The following is a 19,345-nucleotide window of genomic DNA, read 5'->3' as shown; positions in this document are numbered from 1 at the left end:
GCTCCCGTTGTGTTGATATAAACTATTACAGAGGATATTGTGCTGATAACTCTTGGTTTTGTGCAGTTATCGTATATTTAGACTGTGCACTTGAACAAACAAGTGCAACAATTTTCTGTAAGTCCAGACTTCCTCATGTTTATCTGCCAGCAGCAGATACTGCAGTGCCTGGAGCTACAGCGCCCTCTAGCGACACAAACGAGTAAAACAAAGTGGGTTAAACAGTTTATTGAATTGATCTCTGCTTTTCTACTTTTATTTCTGGCTGACTTTACAAAGTGTAAAGAAAAGAAGAAAAAGAAAAAACAAGGAGGGATAAGAAAGAGAGAGAAATAAAAAACAACTGTCCACATGATCAAAAAGCATAAACAACTGGCTTCTGCACAACCAATCGTTCCCGTACGGCAACTTTTAACGCTGTAACAAATGGGACAAACTTAAATCGGGAGGGGAAAAATAAAAAATAAAACATAGAGGAACTAACAGCTACTTGAGGATAACAGAAGAATACCAATATGCAGATAGTTATTTCAACATGAGAGGAGATAGGAGCCAGGTAGCAACTGTAAACTGGAGGAAAGGAAGCTGCTGCAGCCTCTCACGTAGGAAATATGGGCAAATAATAAACAAATAAACACCAGCCTGGTTGCATATATGACTAAAATAATTCCTGATATTAACATGGAACATAATGCACACCTAAAGAAGTTGGGCTTTTGCTTCCGGATTAAAAGGGTCGCTTTTTACTGTACATGTGAGGGAGGGAAACACAACAAAGGGAAGGACTGATTGCATCCTAACTACAATAATCAAAAAAATACAAAGGCCCTGATATGCACCAAACTGCACTGTCATAAATGATATCATCTAGCACCATAATTTGCAAAATAAAAAACAAGGTATAAAACATTTGTGGGGAGGAGGAGAGTGCTTTAACATTTTTTTCTCTTTCTTTTTGAATTTTTTTTTTTTTTTTTTTTTTACAATGCTACGATGAAACAATGAGTCTGAGATGCAGCGGTGTCAATTCTGAGCGCAAAATTAACAAAAACAAACACAAAATGTCAGAGAGAGAGAAAGAGATGAAGGACAGCTACAAAGTAACATTGTGCTCTAGTGTTTTGGATATTGGCAGTGAAAAAAAAAGTACAGCTAGCACTGATACACATGGCCAAAAAAAAACAAAAAACAAAAAACTACACATGAATGTCTAGAAAATGTCTTTTTAAAACAAAAACTACAACAGGAAGTTTTATCTGAGATCAGCTCTTTTTGTTTTTTTTGTAAAAGAGGAAATTAAATGAAAGACATGGCGTGTTGGGTTTCCAGTCTACGTTTCGCTGCGATCCGATTACATCTGCTCCTTTCCTGCCAGTCTTCCCAGAGGTAACGCGTTTTGAGATGAGAGCCGACGGATTAGGCGCCCAGTTTGAGAACAAAACGTAATAAAAAAGCTCCACGCAGGTGGCTGTGAATCGTAGCTGACTCGATCAAGTATTCGCCTCGTTCATCTTCCTCACAAAAGTCACAAAATAAAATTACAACACCGGTCTGCTTCGCAAAGCTTATGTACACAGAAGGTGACGCTGCGTCGGGCCCAAGCGCTCTTTAAATGCCATGCAAACGCAAAATATTAGTGTTCCTTTGGTTACGTACAAAACAACTCTACATGCATCACACGTCCTTTACAAAAATAAAAGTATAGAAAATTACCTTTAAAAATGATCTGAGAATGCTTCCTCCAATGTAAAAAAGAACCCAAACATCACTTGTCATTAGTAATATACGTATTAATATCTGATTTATCATCTCAGTCTAAATTGTATATTAAAACTATCATCAAATATATTCTTTTCCTGGTACCGCTCACACTGTGATTTAATTGCTTTAATGTTAGTACTAAAAAAATTAAAGTGTGAGAGGACACTCTTACAAGCGCCCGCTCCATTAAAGGAAAAAAAAAAAAGAAAAAAGCAATTTAGCTCCGTCTTGTCAAAAATATGCATGCCTCTTGAACCTTTTCCACGTTTGGCGACGCTGAAACAACAAACCTCGACGTGTTTTATTGGGGATTTATGTCAAAAACGAGGAAAAAGTAGAACGGGGAAGGAAAATTATACAGCTTCCCAAGTAAACCAGTGAATCTAAAAAAGTGTGGCCTGCGCCTGCGTTTGCCCGTATTTAATCGTTTATAACTGAATAAAATCCACTGCAATCAAAAGTCCACTAATTAGTGAACAGAGAACATTAACCAGAGCAGCTCCTCACTGCCCTGCATGTTTTAAATGTTTCCCGGCTTTAGCACGCCACATCGAGGTGATTGCAGGGAAACGTCTGAAACATGCAGGGGACTGAAAATCACTGCGGAGCCACAGAGACCCAACGCTCAGGCGGGAGAGTCTGTTGACTGGCCGACTATTAGTCGTGCGTTCTGCTAATCTGGCTTTTTTTCCAGCAGGTTGACCGTAAACGTGCAGCCAGAACTACAAGGGAACCCTGTGTCAAAGTTTCCAGGAACTGGGTCCGAAATTAACACTCGCCAGACGCCAAATGAGAGCAAATTTTCCATTTGGCGAGGAAATTTCAGAGGGCTAGCTGCTACATGGCGAGTAAATGTTTTTACTAAATAAATGGTGTTTTTTAAGTCATAATTTGGGTGGATGCTTCTTTATGTTCCTCTGCAGTCAGCTCGTACGACAGCAGCTGCGTCATGTCCGTTCGCTAACAGCTAGCGTTTAGCTTATTAGCGTTTAGCTCAGGCTAATTATGTAGTAGGATGACGTGGAGATATTTAGCAGGAGTCAGCCAGAATTAACATTTTGGCCGGTAAAAAATATGCTTGGCCGGCTGATTCTTACATCCACCAATCAACTTGGCCGGTGAATCAAGGAAGTTGATTTCGGTCACTGTCCAGGAAGCAAATACAATGGAGCTTTAGCAGGACTTGATAACCGATGTTCACAGACGCTCGGTCCAACTCGGCTGAGCTCGAGTCAGCCTAAAACAGGAGAATGGAAGGTTCTGGTCCCAAGACTCATGAAGCTTTTACTTGCAAAGCGCTTTAACAAGTGCGATGACCCCAAAGCGCTTTACACTACAGTCATTCACACCCTGACGGTGGTGAGCTATGCTTGTAGCCACAGCTGCCCTGGGGCGGACTGACCAAGGCGACTGAGACGGTCGGTTTGTCCAATTCGCAGGACGAACTCCCCGACACTTTACAGATATTTGGAAAAGAAAAGGGTTAAAAACTACTCATCGTTCCACTTTCCACTCCCCAATCGTCAAACCCCAATAAAACGCGGCGAGGTCCGTTGTTGTGACGCGGCAAAGCGTGGAACGTTTAACGGGAATGAATACTTTTTTACGAGGCACCGTGTCGGGTAAACGGCAGAAAACCTTTGATCTCCTCCAAGGTCTCGTTTACCTCTCCTCTGCATAGCGTGCCGTCAAGTACGGGTGCAACGTGGTCATTACATTGTCTCTTTTAAAGGATAATATACTCTCTTTTTATTATTATTTGTTGAAATGATATACACTTTTTGTGTGTCTCTTTTTACAGTTTGGGGTCCCTGTGTTGCAGGAAACCTAAGTGCTTTGAAAATGCACAGACTCAAGGAGAAAACAAGGAAGAAGACCCAAAAAAAAAACAACAACAACAATAACGATAAGGTAGACAATTTAGACAGTGGAGGCATCCTGGTGGCTAGGATCATTTATAACACTAATCACTTCGGTTTTTGCCTTTGAAATGCCCCATTTCAGCCCACATGTACGATTTCTTCATTTCGTTAGTTCAACTGCAAATCAGGGATTTAAGAGAAAACGAAAACACCCTCAAACTGGCTCCTACCGTAACACGCTTGTCAACAAAATGCCAAACTGGGAGAAAAAAAAAAAACAACAACTATTAAACTAACAGAGATTTGCTTTTTCTTCTGAGTTAAATTGTCAGGGCGCTCTGGGCGAGATGTAAAGCACAGCTCCAGTCGTCCGGTTCTTAGACCCTCCCAGCTTCTCTCTGGCGTCTGTGCGGCTCGACCGTCTCTTTCTTTATTCGCGATCATATCGAGAGAGAATGAGATGGAGCGCCGGTTCAAAACTGGCCATTTCTCCAGAATACAAGCAAAAAGTGTTCAAAACCAGCAGGCGACTCGATCTGGACGTACCGTCTCTACGTTTGCTCTGGCGTAACGTGGCGCGAAACGCAAACTCTGTGCACAGGAGAGGCCGTTAAATGTCTTTACACTCCAAAAAGTATTTCGTCACACATCTTTTGCAGGGGGAAGAAAAAAAAAAGTGATCAGTTCTGGTTCTTAAGAGAAAAATGGCTAGCAGCCAAAAATGTTGCCAAGTGTTATTATGAAAAAAAATATAAAAACTGTGCATAGTAGCCTGAAAGGCCTCCCTGTGCTCGGCACGTCTTGGCACATGTCGTGGGTCGGGCCTGGGTTCGCTGTTGGACGTGCACAATGTTCGGTCAGCGGGGGGGGGGGGGGGGGGGGGGGGGGGGGGGGTTGGGGGGGGGTGTTAGGGATGGGGGTGCACCGGTTGTTCTGCTGTTTTTTAGTGAGGTTATGTTGACTGGAGGTCAGTTCCTGCAAGACAAGAAAACAGGTATGAGGCTCATTTGTGTGGCTGGACCATAAACACACAGATATGTCCGTTCCACACTGCAAAAAGGGAACTAAAAGTAAGTAAAATGTTCTTAAAATTAGTATATTTTTCATTGGTTTGACTATTTGCCAATGGAATAAGATTTATGCACTTAAAATAAGAACAGTTCATCTCCATCTTATTTCAAGTGCAGGGTATCTAATTAAGCTTATCTTATTTTAGGGGTAAAATATACTCATCCCACTGGCTAATAGTCTTATTTACCTGCTCAAATCAAGGGAAAATATACTAATTTTAAGAACATTTTACTTAGTTTTAGTTCCTTTTTTGCAGTGCCCTTCAACTTATTCACAAGCTACAACTCACTGGGATTTTGTGTAATAGTCGTGCATAAAAGTAAACTGGCTGGAAAGTTATATCAATTTTACTTTTTTTTAAATGATTAAGTGTGGTATGTATTTGTATTGAGCCTCCCTGAGTCAAAACTTTGCAGTTTTTAGTTAGTTTGGTCTCTACCAGCTTGGCACATGTAGAGACTTTGCAAACTAGCCAAACACTGCAGGAAGGAACTAAAAGTAACATTTTCTTTAAGTTGGTGTATTTGTCCTTGATTTGAGCAGGTGATTAAGACGATCTGCCAATGGAATAAGATTTCTGCACTTAAAACAGAAGCAACTCATCTCCATCGTCTCATTTTTAGCGCAGTATATTTAATATTCTTATCATTTTAAGTGCAGTATATTTAATATTCTTATCATTTTAAGTGCAGTATATTTAATATTCTTATTTTTGGGGTTAAAAATGCGGCAGATAATCTTATTTACCTGCTCAAATCACCGACAAACGTACAAATTTCAAGAAGATTTTACTTCCTTTTTGTTCTCTTTTAGCAGAGAAGCCCTTCAAGTTATGAATTTAAATCTTTATTTTCTTTGGCCAGCAGCTTAAGATATAGAAATCACACATGGAAGTTCAATTACATTTAAAAATGCACAATCTATCCTGTATGCTATAAAACATAAAAAACATAATCGGGGAGTTAAGCAGCCTTATTATCTGCACTGCAAAACGGGAACTAAAAGTAAGTAAAATTTTCAGGAAATTAGTGCGTTTGTTCTTGATCTGAGCAGGTAAATAAGACTTTTTGCCATTGGAATGAGTATTTTACCCCTAAAATAAGACAATTAGATATATTGCACTAGAAATTGGATGATGGAGATGAGTTGTTCCTATTTTAAGTACAACAATCAATATTCCATTGGCAAATAATTTTATTTACCTGCTCAGATCAAGGACAAATACACTAATTTAAAGAAAATCTGACTTAATTTTAGTTCCCTTTTTGCAGTGTGCTGACCAAAACTACCCCGCTTTGTGATTGTTCTGCAGCTGTTCTGTTTAAAACGGAACTAAAAATAACTAAAGTTTTCTTGAAGTTTTCTTATTTGAAGTGCAGTATATCTAATTATCTTATTTTAGGGGTCAAAATACTCATTGCAATGGCAGATAATATTATTTAGCTGTTAAAATCACGGACAAACACATTATTTTCAAGAAAACTTTACCTAATTTTTGTTGTTTTTGCAGCGTGCTGACCAAAACTACCCCGCTTTCTGATTGTTCTGCAGCTGTTCTGTTTAAGACGGAACTAAAAATAACTAAAGTTTTCTTGAAATTAGTGCATTTATCCTTGATTTGCGCAGATAAATAAGATGATTTGCCAATGGAATAAGATTTTTGTACTTAAAATAGGAACAACTCATCTCCATCGTCTCATTTGAAGTGCAGTATATCTAATTATCTTATTTTAGGGGTCAAAATACTTATTCCAATGGCAGATAATATTATTTAGCTGCTCAAATCACGGACAAACACATTATTTTCAAGTAAACTTTACCTAATTTTAGTTGTTTTTGCAGCGTGCAGACCAAAACTACCCCGCTTTCTGATTGTTCTGCAGCTTTTCTGCTTAAAACGGAACTAAAAATAACTAAAGTTTTCTTGAAATCAGTGCATTTATCCTTGATTTGCGCAGATAAATAAGATGATTTGCCAATGGAATAAGATTTTTGTACTTAAATAAGAACAACTCATCTCCATCGTCTTATTTGAAGTGCTGTATATCTAATTATCTAATTTTAGGGGTCAAAATACTTATTCCAATGGCAGATAATATTATTTAGCTGCTAAAATTACAGACAAACACATTATTTTCAAGAAAACTTTACCTAATTTACGTTGTTTTTGCAGCGTGCTGACCAAAACTACCCCGCTTTCTGATTGTTCTGCAGCTGTTCTGTTTAAGACGGAACTAAAAATAACTTAAATTTTCTTGAAATTAGTGCATTTATCCTTGGTTTGAGCAGGTAAATAAGATGATTTGCCAATGGAATAAGATTTTTGTACTTAAAATAGGAACAACTCATCTCCATCGTCTCATTTGAAGTGCTGTATATCTAATTATCTTATTTTAGGGGTCAAAATACTCATTCCAATGGCAGATAATATTATTTAGCTGCTCAAATCACGGACAAACACATTATTTTCAAGAAAACTTTACCTAATTTTAGTTGTTTTTGCAGCGCGCTGACCAAAACTACCCCGCTTTGTGATTGTTCTGCAGCTGTTCTGTTTAAAACGGAACTAAAAATAACTTAAATTTTCTTGAAATTAGTGCATTTATCCTTGGTTTGAGCAGGTAAATAAGATGATTTGCCAATGGAATAAGATTTTTGTACTTAAAATAGGAACAACTCATCTCCATCGTCTCATTTGAAGTGCTGTATATCTAATTATCTTATTTTAGGGATCAAAATACTCATTCCAATGGCAGATAATATTATTTAGCTGCTCAAATCACGGACAAACACATTATTTTCAAGTAAACTTTACCTAATTTTAGTTGTTTTTGCAGCGCGCTGACCAAAACTACCCCGCTTTCTGATTGTTCTGCAGCTGTTCTGCTTAAAACGAGCCTAAACTGGGGATCCCTGCTAATCAAAAGGCTCGCCGTGAGGTCAGGAACGGACAGGAGGAGTTTAGAGTACCTGGCAGAGTCTGCGCGTTCAGCCAGAGGATTAGCTGGGCACCCAGCTGTGAGCCGAGCCCTGCGCGGTGGTCGGCCCCGGATAGCCTTGGCCTCCGGGCAGGACGGGGTCGAAGTTGAAGTCGATGCCGTCGCCGTCCATCATGAGGTCGCTATTGATGATGAAGTCCACGTCGCAGTCCAGGTTCTCCGTGAACATGTCTATGTCCAAGTCTGTGGGCAGCCGCTCCTGGGCGGCCGGGAAGCCGGCCGCAGCGCCGAACGGACTCATCGCCGGCAGGTTCATGGTCTGACCGGCGGCGGGGTGAGAGTTCATGGCTTGTAGCGGCGCCTGGTGGGCTTTGAGCGCAGAGAGCGGCGCTGGGTCCTGGGAGAGCCCAGAATGGATCATCCCCAGGCCCGTCTGAGAGTGATGCTGGTGCTGCTGCTGGTGGTGCTGCTGGTGGTGGTGGAGGTGATGCTGCTGAGGCTGCATCTGGGTCTGCATGGCCATCGGCGCCACGGCGTTGGACTCCAGCCCTTTGTTCAGCTGGAGCTGAGCGGGTTTGGGCCGCACGCTCAGATTCATCTGGCTCAGGCCTGCAGAGTTGCTCATGAGGGGGCCGACCTGGGCCATCAGAACATCGCTGGGGGGAGGAGAGTCCGAGGTGAGCAGCACCTCCAGGCTGGAGGGAACGTGGCCGCCGTAATGGCCGCCGCCGCCGCCGTGGGAGCCGGAGCTGGGCATGGAGTTGAAGAGAGAGTTGCTGAAGGTCGGCGGCGGCTCTTTGCCGCTCGGCCCACACAGAGAGACGGAGGCCTGGGTGCCGCCGTGCGCCGGGGTCTGCGCCAGCTGGTGGAAGGAGGGGAAGCCGGAGCCCCGCGGCAGCAGCGTGGAGGCGGAGGGCAGCGGGGTCGGAGGCGCGGGCGGCGCCGTGCTGGGGCTGGCCGCGCCCTGCTGCCCCGTCATCAGCGTCAGGTTGTCGATCAGGTCCAGCTCCTCCATGACGGTCTCGGTGAGCGTGGGCGTCAGGCTGCTGGAGGCGTACCTCCCCAGCAGGCCGTCGTCGGCGAGGCCGTCGTCGTCGTCCTCCTGGCCCGGCGCGATGGGGGACAGCCGTCCGCTCAGGGTGCTGGCGTTGGAGCTGGTGCGCGGGCGGAAGGTGGTCCACATGTCGCCGTCGTCCAGGCTGCCCCGGGACGAGGGGCTGCTGCTGTTCACGCCCCATTTGGGGAACTGCTGGGACGAGTTGGGGCTGTCGGCGCCCGCTGACCCCGCGCCCGCCTCTCCCTGCAGCGCCCCTCCGCCGCCGGCCGCCCCCGCCTGCTTCTTGGTCTGCTTGGCTCTCATGCGGCTCTTCAGCAGCTTGCTGCTGTTGTCCATGGAGACGGCGCGGCGGCGGGGCGCCTTCCCCGTCTTGCCCCCCTCGGGGTTGAGCATCCACCAGGAGCTCTTGCCGGTGGACTCATTGTGAACCCTCAGGAACTTGTTGTGGAGTGATAAGTTGTGGCGGATTGAATTCTTGATGGGGAGGAGAGGAAAAAAAAGAGGAAAATTAGGAAAACGGGAGGTGAGCAGATTCTGTTTTACAGAACAAAAAAACGAAGAAACTCAGAATCTGCACTGCAAAAACAGAACTAAAAATAAGTAAAATTTTCTTTAAATGAGTGTATTTGTCCTTGATTTGAACAGGTAAATAAGATGATTTGCCAATGGAATGAGATTTTTGCACTTAAAATAGGAACAATTCCTCTTCATCAAGTGCAGGGTATCTAATTATCTTATTTTAGGGGTAAAATATACTCATCCGACTGGCAAATAGTCTTATTTACATGCTCAAATCAAGGAAAAATATACTAATTTTAAGAACATTTTACTTACTTTTAGTTCCTTTTTTGCAGTGCCCTTCAACTTATTCATAAGCTACAACTCACACTGCAAAAACGGATCTAAAAATAAGTAATATTTACTTAAAATTAGTGTATCTGTCCTTGATTTGAGCAGGTAAATAAGATGATTTGCCAATGATTTTTCCACTTAAAATAGGAACAATTCCTCTTCATCATCTTAATTCAAGTGCAGGATGTCTAATTATCTTATTTTAGGGGCAAAGATACTCATTCCATTGACAGATAATCTTATTTACCTGCTCAAATCAAGGATGAATAGACTAACTTTAAGAATATTTTACTTACTTTTAGTTCATTTTTTGCAGTGCCCTTCAACTTATTCATAAGCTACAACTCACACTGCAAAAACGGATCTAAAAATAAGTAATATTCACTTAAAATGAGTGTATGTGTCCTTGATTTGAGCAGGTAAATAAGATGATTTGCCAATGGATTGAGATTTTTGCACTTAAAATAGGAACAACTCATCTCCATCATGTTATTTCAAGTGCAGGATGTCTAATTATCTTATTTTAGGGGCAAAGATACTCATTTCATTGACAGATAATCTTATCTACTGGCTCAAATCAAGGACGAATAGACTAACTTTAGGAATATTTTACTTGTTTTTAGATCCGTTTTTGCAGTGCAATGGAAAGAGTATGTTTTCCCCAAAAATAAGATAATTAGATATAATGCACTTGAAATAAGTTGATAGAGAAGAGTTCTTCCTGTTTTAAGTGCAAAAATCTCATTCCATTGGCAGATTATCTTATTTACCTGCTCAAATAAAGTACAAATACACTCATTTCAAGAAAATAATGACTTATTTTTAGTTTAGTTTAGTCTGTTTTTGCAGCGTGGAACATCGTGCACAATGTGAGCAGAACATTGTGATCATTTGTTCTCCTGAATCTGCATGATGCATGAAAGCCGCAGCATGATGGAGAGCGTGGGGGTGGGTGGGGGGGGGGGGGGGTTACTGTGAAATCTTTAGAGACACATGAAGAACGCAGCGGCCTCCCTATCAGCACAGCCTGTGGAGGTCACGGTGGGTTTTGTCTTGGGCTGCGACGAAAACATCGCCCCGCTGACGCTCGGCCCAGTTACACTGCAAAAACGGAACTAAAAATAAGTCAAATTTTCTTAAAATGAGTGTATTTGTCCTTGATTTGAGAAGGTAAATAAGATGATCTGCCAATGGAATGAGTATTTTGACCACTAAAATAAGATAATTAGATATTCTGCCCTCTAAATAAGATGATGGAAATGAGTTGTTCCTATTTTAAGTGAAAAAAAATCACATTCTATTGGCAAAGCATCTTATTTATGTGCTCAAATCAAGGGCATATGCACTAATTTTAAGAAAATTTAACGTTTTTTTTAGTTTATTTTTTGCAGTGTACCTGCACCCTGCTTCTAAAACGGCACGCCGTACAGACTGCCGGCCAGCTGGCTGAAAGACGACCCCCCTAAACCTTTTCTGCAGCACCCGAGGGACACGAAATCCGCCGTTTAGAGAGAGCGGCATTGTGTGGAAACCGAAGGAGCGGCCCGCTCTGAAAAGCACAGCTGGCCAGCGATGACTGGCATGTAGACAGACTGGCTGATTAACCTGCTATCATCGGGTAAAAAGAGCGCTCTGGTAGTGCTGGATGATAATTCACTAACAATGTACGTCGCCTGTTTGTTTGTTTGTTGTGTGTGCGCTTAGCCGGAGAGTCCTGAAAGAAATGCCTCCATGCTAACACGCGGTGACAACACTGCAAAAACGGAACTAAACATAAGTAAAATGTTCTTAAAATGAGTGTGTTTGTCCTTGATTTGAGCAGGTACATAAGATGATTTGCCAATGGAATAAGATTTTTGCACTTAAAATAGGAACAATCCATCTCCATCATCTTATTTCAAGTGAAGGATGTCTAATTATCTTATTTTAGGGGTCAAAATACTCATTCCATTGGCAGATAATCTTATTTACCTGCTCAGATCAAGGACAAATACACTAACATTCAAGAAAATTTGACTTATTTTTAGATCCATTTTTGCAGTGAATCTTTGAATCTCTGAATATCGATCGATGGACGTGTATCTATGATAGAAGAAAAAAAGGGTCACTTAAAAAGTTTAATAAAATAAAAGTTTTCCTCCCTTTTACATTAGAGCCACGTAGGTTAATATTACAGTCATTACATTATTTATTTTTTTAAAACTTGCAGTTTTGGTAAAAAGTTGGTTGAATTAAGTGTTGAGTTTGAATTCAGTGTTCTGTATCTTTAAATAGGTTGCCAAGCAACAGCATAAAATGGCCAGGGTTGCACTTAAAATCTATGTTTTCGATATCAATCAATATGATTTCTTTTTTATCAACATGCTTTTTTTCATATATCGTCCAGCCATTTTCTCTGGGCCCTGAACAGTTTTTAGAGTGTTGATTCTATATTTGACATTAAGTCAATGTCTGGAAACTAATGTAAGGATAAATAAGCAATTAGACCATGCTTAACATTGTTTTTATTAACTTTTTTGTTAATTCTTCTGGTTTTTGGATCAGAAAATCAACAATTTATCAGTCTGTCCAGCCAGCGAAGAGCGATAGGAATTGCTTTTTATCCAGAGATTTGTCTAAAAAAACTAAACTGTTTTTGCTATTTTAGGTTTTGAAGACGATGTATATTCATAGAAAAATTCATCTCCAAAGGGTTTTAAGCTTGAAATGTATATTTATTATACCACAAAGCTAAATTAAACACAGTTTCTCTCCTTGTCGGCGTTTTAAAGACGACGTGCCACGCTGGATTCTTTTCCAGATTAATTTCTATCCATTATTAAGATTAGAAATACATTTATTTGAAATGATTAAACTACATTTTACTCTTGATGATGATGTTTCTCCCATATTTATTTATTTGTTGCACAGACTGTCTTGCCTGTTAATCATTACCGTCTACTTTATCGTTCATCTTTCTCACCTATGACTGGTTTATAACTGTCCATGCTACATAGATTCAGACTCTTCAATGATTCTTAAACGGCTTCTTAAATGATTCTTATGTATATTTTATTGTTATTTTTGTCTTTTGTTCATTTTATTTGTTGGGTTTGGGCACCAACCCTTTCTTGTAGTAATGCTATTTTATGGATGATTTTCCTCAAGGACTTAGGAAGCGATGGGAGTAAATCCGGCTTCATTCGGATTTAAATTCAGCTTTGATTTAACTGACTGTGCTTTTTCTTATTTTGCTCTTCCTTGACAGGCGTATCAGTGATGTTCGCGTTGTTAAACCAACGACAGTGCGGCTCATAAGTCTGTAATGTGGTTGATTTTGTTGAGCTGTTAAATTTCCAGACTTTTCCCAAGTTTTCAGCCCATTTTAGTTTAAATACAGAGGCTCAGTGTGAAGACATTAACAGAGAGGGAAGACTTTATATGTGAAAAGCTGCAAAACCACTGAACGGACGGACGGATAAAACTTCTGGGCAAGTGGAATATAGTTAGCGAATATAGTCTGGAATTATATTTTCCCAAACTATATTTTCCTTTCCACGGAAAATACATAAAGTCAATGCTTTTCCAGGCTGCACAGCTTCCAGACTCTCCATTAATTAACATGCAAGTTTGTCCTCTGTGCCAGCGGCCCTCAAACTGAGGTGCCCGGACCCCTGAGGGTCCGCGAACCACGGGTTGGGGGTCCGTGAAACGCTTGTTGTCGGCCTGAGGATGGGGTTGAGCTAAGTAACATAATGCACAAATATTTAACGCTTCATCAAGTACGGTAAAAGCCAAATCAGCTAAAATTAGGAAGTATGACGACAGTTACATCGAGTTTGAGGATCTAATCTCCACCAAATCTCTAATATTAGGTGTATTTTTTAAAACATACATAATTCCTAATGTATATAACTGTAGAAAAAAAGGCTGTTTAAAAATACTATTAGCATGAGGAATCTAAAGGGGTCCTTGGGGAAAATGTTACCGCTGCTAAGGGGTCCCTGGCCAGGAAAAGTTTGAGAACCTCTGCTCTATGCAAGGCAAATGCTTAATAAACTCATAAAAAGCGCTCAGATGTTTGCAGGTCATAACTTCTCATGTAGTTTTGACCCATCGTGCAGTTTCCTCTCCTGCATACCGAGCGGACTCACCTTCCAGCCGGCAGAGCTGTTGCTGTCTCCTTTGTCTCTGAAGTAAGGCACAGTTTTCACCATCCAGTCGTAGATCTGGGCCAGGGTCAGCCTCTTTTCCGGCGAGTTCTCGATGGCCTGGCTGATCAGATCCGCGTAGCTCTGGTTCCCCCACGCGTTGCGCCTGGAGGAGCCTTTGCGGGGCGTCGCTCCGGCCCCGCCCACGCCGGACACAGCGCCGCCCTCCTCCGCCGCCGCAGCCGCCGCCGCCGCGGCAGCTTTCTCGGGCTCGGAGGTGACTTGCTGCGGCTCGGGTTTGTCCTCGTCGGCCGCGGGCGGGGTCCCGGCGGCGGACTCGGCGCCGTCCGCCCCTTCCACTTTGACAGCCGAGATGTCGGGTCTGGGGAGCGGCCATGTGCAGGAGCGGGGTCTGCTCTGCGGCTCAAAGTCGGGGTCGATGGGGGGCATCGATGACTCCTCCATGTTGGTTCTCTGAACTTCCTCTTCCAAAGTTTGGCTCTGGTCAAAACATCTACCTTTTAAATATAATTTTAAAAAAAAGTTTCTGGAGTACAAAACAAAAATAGAGCTCAGTCACGACCGGAGAGGGGGGGCTTTAACCGAGGGGCCTGGAAAGGAGACGCAATAATCTGGACACACCAATGGCCTCAGTTAATCCTCAGATTGGAGATTAGGGAACCCAAATAATCTCCTTAATAGTAACTATCATAAACCTTCCGATTTATATACAGAGAAGAAGGCAGACTGAGTCTCTTTGTTTCAATGAGACACAAACAACAGCGAAGGAGTGTCAGTGAGCGCCAAAACATCTGGATCCACAGAGGTTTGGGCTAATATGGAAATTAATAAAAATATATATATATTTTCTATTTTTACGCACTCAAATATATATATATATATTATTACCAAAATAATATGTTAGAAATGAGTGAAAATACTTATTCTGCACAAAATTTCCCGATTACATTAAAACTATTTTGAGGAGCCCGTTTATGTATAAGCAGAAATAAAAACTATTCACCCAAAAAAAAAAAGACCAATAATATATTAAAAAAAAATCAGCAGTCACTATCCAACGCGCCTGAATTTAATTTAATAGTAAAAACGTCTCAGGAGCGACTTTGTGTGGCCCCAAAGTGTACAAACAGTTCTGAGACTTTGTCCACTGTCTCTGCGTCCTGTCTGGGATTTAAACATCCAGACTGGTGTCCAAAAAAAAACAAAAAAAGAAAGAAAGTAGGGAGGAAAGCAGCGGGGATGTGCTTTAATTTGATTTATATAAAGTTTACTGTAGTAAAGTAAAGGTAAAAAGGTACGAAGTAGCCGTAAAGTCCGTGCCTCAGGTCCGCTCCATTCGCCACATTGCGGCCAGGCGCATGTCACCAACTGCCATGTTTCTCCCACGGTCCTGCCGCCTCGCACGGCGCTCGAACACTTTTACGAACCCCCACTCGCGACGAAAACTCCCGTCCCAGCTGGCCTTCGTGGACTCGGCCAAAAGGAATCCCGCTGTTTGATCCCGTGGAACTCCGTGGAGCCGCGGGTCGTCAGCGGGTCCGTCGGCTCCCAGTCGCCGCACTTTCCAAACAGCGCGATAGCCACTGTGACGCTAGCTGCTTTAAGCTCCTGCTACTCCAGAGTTTACAATCCGTGAAAAAGTCCGCAACAAAAATCCCGCGTGGGCTCCTCCGAGCAGCCGCTTCTGATCCGAGAAGAGTTTCCAGGAACTTTCTGTCGCCGTGGCGATCCAAATATTCGCTTCTTTGCTCTCTTTTTGACTTATTTTGCTTTGTTTTGTTTTGACTCGAGGCGAAGACTCCCTTCTGACGTCTGTTTACCACTGTTAGGCAACGCGATCTGCGCCTGCGTCCAACGGAATTCTGGGAAACCGAGTCCCCCCCATGTGTCACACACTGTACTGGCATGAACAGCAGCTCCGAGAGCGGCAACATGTACCTACATTGTGTAATTGTTAATGAAGGAGTACCTACTAAGAACATGTTTTCCGTTTAAGATTATTATTGCCAATTAAACAGTAATAATTGGTAATAAACCCTTAGACTACACTTTTTCATATTTGCGAATTATTGTGATTTAGGACTTGTGAATATAGACCGTTATAAGAAAAGATCTAAATCTAAAATCAAAAAATAGAATATAAATTATATATATATATATATATATATATATATATATATATATATATATATATATATATATATATATATATATATATACTAACTTTTATTTGCTGAAGTCTCTCAGTAATAAATATCAAGGTAATACTTTGTGTTTAAGGTCGAAATATGGAGGAAATATGGAGTATATATATATATATATATATATATATATATATATAGAGAGAGAGAGAGAGAGAGAGAGAGAGAGAGAGAGATAGATAGATAGATAATTTATCTTTTATTTTATTTATTTATTTATTCTCAAGTCTCTCAGTAATAAAATATACAAAACTGAAAGAAGTATCAAGGTAATACTTTGAGTTTAGGGTCTAAATATGGAGGACAGTAATTATTGTGATTTATGACTTGTTACTATAGACCGCTATAACAAAAGAAAATTACATATTTAAAAATAGAATAAAAATTATATATATATATATATATATATATATATATATATATATATATATATATATATATATATATATATATATATATATATATATATATGTGTGTGTGTGTGTGTACATATATATATAACCTTTGTAGGTGTTGTTGTTCCCATAAGCTGTTTATCTTTATTTGTCTAATATTTTTATTTAGTTAGGTGTTGGTTTATTAAAATGTCTTTTATAGTATCTAACAAAAGTTAGAATTGTCTTCACAGCTCTTATAACAGTGTAATTTTGCTGACCCCTCAAAACAAGTGAAAATGTCCAAAATGTTGCACCGAAAGTGTCAATACTCTCTGGGGGCCACCATTACTTTCCAACACTGCCTTTAGTCTCTTGGGCACGGAGTTCTCTAGAGCGTCACAGGTTGCCACTGGAGTCCCCTTCCAATCCTTAATGACAACATTACGGAGCAGGTGGATGTTAGAGATCTTACGTTGAGGATCTCCCACGGATGGTTAATAGGGTTTACACTGCAAAAACAGATCTAAAAATAAGTAAAATGTTCTTAAAGTTAGTGTATTTGTCCTTGATTTGAGCGGGTAAATAAGATTTTTTTGCCAATGGAATGAGTATTTTGACCCCTAAAATAAGATAATTAGACATCCAGCACTTGAAATAAGATGTCAGAGATGAGTTGTTCCCATTTTAAGTGCAAAAATCTTATTCCATTGGCAAATCATCTTATTTACCTGCTCAAATCAAGGACAAATACACTCATTTTAAGAACATTTTACTTATTTTAAGTTCCGTTTTTGCAGTGCAGGTCTCGAGGCCTGCTTAGCTAGTCCAGCACCTTCACCCTCAGTCTCTTTAGCAAGGCACTAGTTGCGTTGGAGTCATTATCATGTTGGAATAATACCCCGTGGCCCATTATCTGAAGGCAGGGGATCATGCCCTACCCCAACATGTACTGTAGCCCCCCCCCCCCCCTCCCCATCGGCCAATGGCACTCAACGAGCCCCAAACCATGACACTGATCCTCACCTGCTAGACACCATCAGAACCAGATAATCTTATCTTGGTCTCATCAGGCCATAGGACATGGTTCCAGTCATCATGTCCTTAGTCTGCGTGTCTGAAGCAAACTGTATGAAGGCTTTCTTGTTTGTCATCTTCCAGAGGAGAGGTTTTCCCTCTGGGGCGACAGCCATGCAGAACAATTTGATGCGGTGTACGTCGTATGATCGCTCTGGACCTCTTCAGTCGACCACAGCAAGGCGACCCTGTTCTGAGTGGAACCAGTCCTGTTAAACAGCTGTGTGGTCACGGCCACCATGCTTCTGGGGTGTTACTGATCTTCTTATAGCCTAAGCCGTCGTTGTGCGGAGCAGCAATTGTTTCTGTTTTGTTTTTTTAAGGTCCTCAGAGAGTTTCTTGCTATGAAGTGACACATTGAACTTCCAGTGATCAGAATGAGAGAGTGGGAGAGCAACGACACCAAATCTAACACCGCTGCTCCCCATTCACAACTGAGAACTTGAAATACTAACGAGTCACAATTGGGTCCAATTTGGACGTTTTCACTTGCACCTTTTGTTGCCAGCAGTTTGGACATTAATAGTGTTAAGTAATTTTGAAGTGTAACAGCAAATTTACATTTTTATACAAGCTGTACACTGATTACTTTACATTGTATCAAAGTGCCACATCTTCACTGCTGTGATGAAGTATTTACAAAAAATATCAGAGGTGTACTTTTGTGAAATACTGCATGTTGTTGAAATGCTAATTTGGGTATAGCACACTGGAAATAAGATTTGGCAGATTGGGCTTTAAATGCTATGGTGCACAGTTTTTCCTCATGCTTTTTCTTATGCAGTCAATCAATAAAAGTGTTCTGCCACAGACTGGAGTTGAAACGAATTGTCCATCTTAGACACTGTCTCACTAACCTGACAACAGCCAGACATGCAGCTGGCTGTTGTCAGGTTACTGTCTCACACCCTCTTCATGACACACTGACCCAGCAGATGAGCTCCTTTAGCAGCTCCTCTTACCCAGATGCACCACTGAGCGCCACAGGAAATCATTCCTGCCTGTGGACATCAATCTTTACAACGCCTCCCTCAGTTATCCTAACACCCCCCCCCCCCCCCCCTCTGTAACTGTCATTTATGCATTCTTTGCACTGTTCTTGCACAAGTCACTATCACTTCACTTGGATTCCCAAGGTGAAGTGATATGACTATTGTGATATGGTAATACCTTGTGTGGAATGTTGTAAATATATATATAACAATGTGTGTATTCTGGAGCATGTAACAAAAGTAATTTCCCCCTGGGATCATTAAAGTATGTCTGATTCTGATTCTGATTCTGAAAAAAATGGTTTAATGTTAATCAAATACACCGCCAAACAGAACGACACGTCTGCTGTGGAGTCCATTCTTGATTTTGAGAACCAGCTACATTTCTCAGAACTTTTCAGTGAGCCGCTGAACCAGTTCTAGTGAGGCGGACCGTGATTGACGGCTACAAAATACCTGAAAAGCCGAATCAGACGTCAGAGCAAACATGACCTACTGTTGCACACACTTTACCTTTTGAGGCTGATATTTTGAGAAGTTATGTGATATTTCCACATAACGTTCCTTTCTCATGATGTGAATTATTTTGTGAGTGGCACCAGTCCCACGAGCAGCAGAACGACCACGTGACGCTGCCACCCACGTACTTCATAATTGGGATGGTTCAGTTTTGCAAACTTCATTGTTTCTTCATAATGCAGCAATCTGACTTCAATTTTACTTTCATTAGACCAGATTTCACATCTTTGGCCCTTTACCTATTTACAAATTTTAATCTGGATTTTTGTGTTGTTTTTGGAGTAAATGTTTTTTCCTCTCTGAGTGGCCCTTCAGCCCATGTCTTGCACTGGACTCCTTTCACTATTAATGATAAATGGCCTGTCTGTAAGGAGCAGTCTTCATAGTCTTGTGAATGAGTCCATCCAGCTGCTCCCTTATTCAGGAGTCGTCACAGCAACTCATTACAACTTGCACACAGACTTAGCAGAGTTTTTAGCCTGGACAGCC

At 41.3% G+C, this 19,345-nt stretch overlaps 1 protein-coding gene across 1 annotated transcript; it reads right to left on the bottom strand.

Moving 5' to 3' along the window:
• Nucleotides 1-1,275: 1,275 nt before the first annotated feature.
• foxo4 (forkhead box O4) lies at nucleotides 1,276-15,551 on the bottom strand. Its single transcript, XM_036127070.1, has 3 exons — nucleotides 13,676-15,551; nucleotides 7,665-9,164; nucleotides 1,276-4,598 (listed from the first exon to the last, which is right to left on the bottom strand). The coding sequence occupies exons 1-2, from the start codon at nucleotides 14,135-14,137 to the stop codon at nucleotides 7,695-7,697; spliced, it is 1,932 nt and encodes a 643-aa protein (XP_035982963.1). The 5' UTR covers nucleotides 14,138-15,551; the 3' UTR covers nucleotides 1,276-4,598; nucleotides 7,665-7,694.
• Nucleotides 15,552-19,345: the final 3,794 nt, after the last annotated feature.

The sequence above is a fragment of the Fundulus heteroclitus genome, chromosome 23, assembly GCF_011125445.2.
Source record: "Fundulus heteroclitus isolate FHET01 chromosome 23, MU-UCD_Fhet_4.1, whole genome shotgun sequence".
Taxonomy (NCBI): Eukaryota; Metazoa; Chordata; class Actinopteri; order Cyprinodontiformes; family Fundulidae; genus Fundulus; species Fundulus heteroclitus.
This window is presented reverse-complemented; position numbering and strand designations above follow the sequence as displayed.

What these genes read in the sequence shown, in the direction of transcription:
- foxo4 (XM_036127070.1), bottom strand. Translation starts at nt 14,137, where the DNA reads ATGGAGGAGTCATCGATGCCCCCCATCGACCCCGACTTTGAGCCGCAG. An exon ending in ACAGCTCTGCCGGCTGGAAG is followed by an intron (nt 9,165 to 13,675) that starts GTGAGTCCGCTC and finishes CTCCCCATCAAG; the next exon opens with AATTCAATCCGCCACAACTT.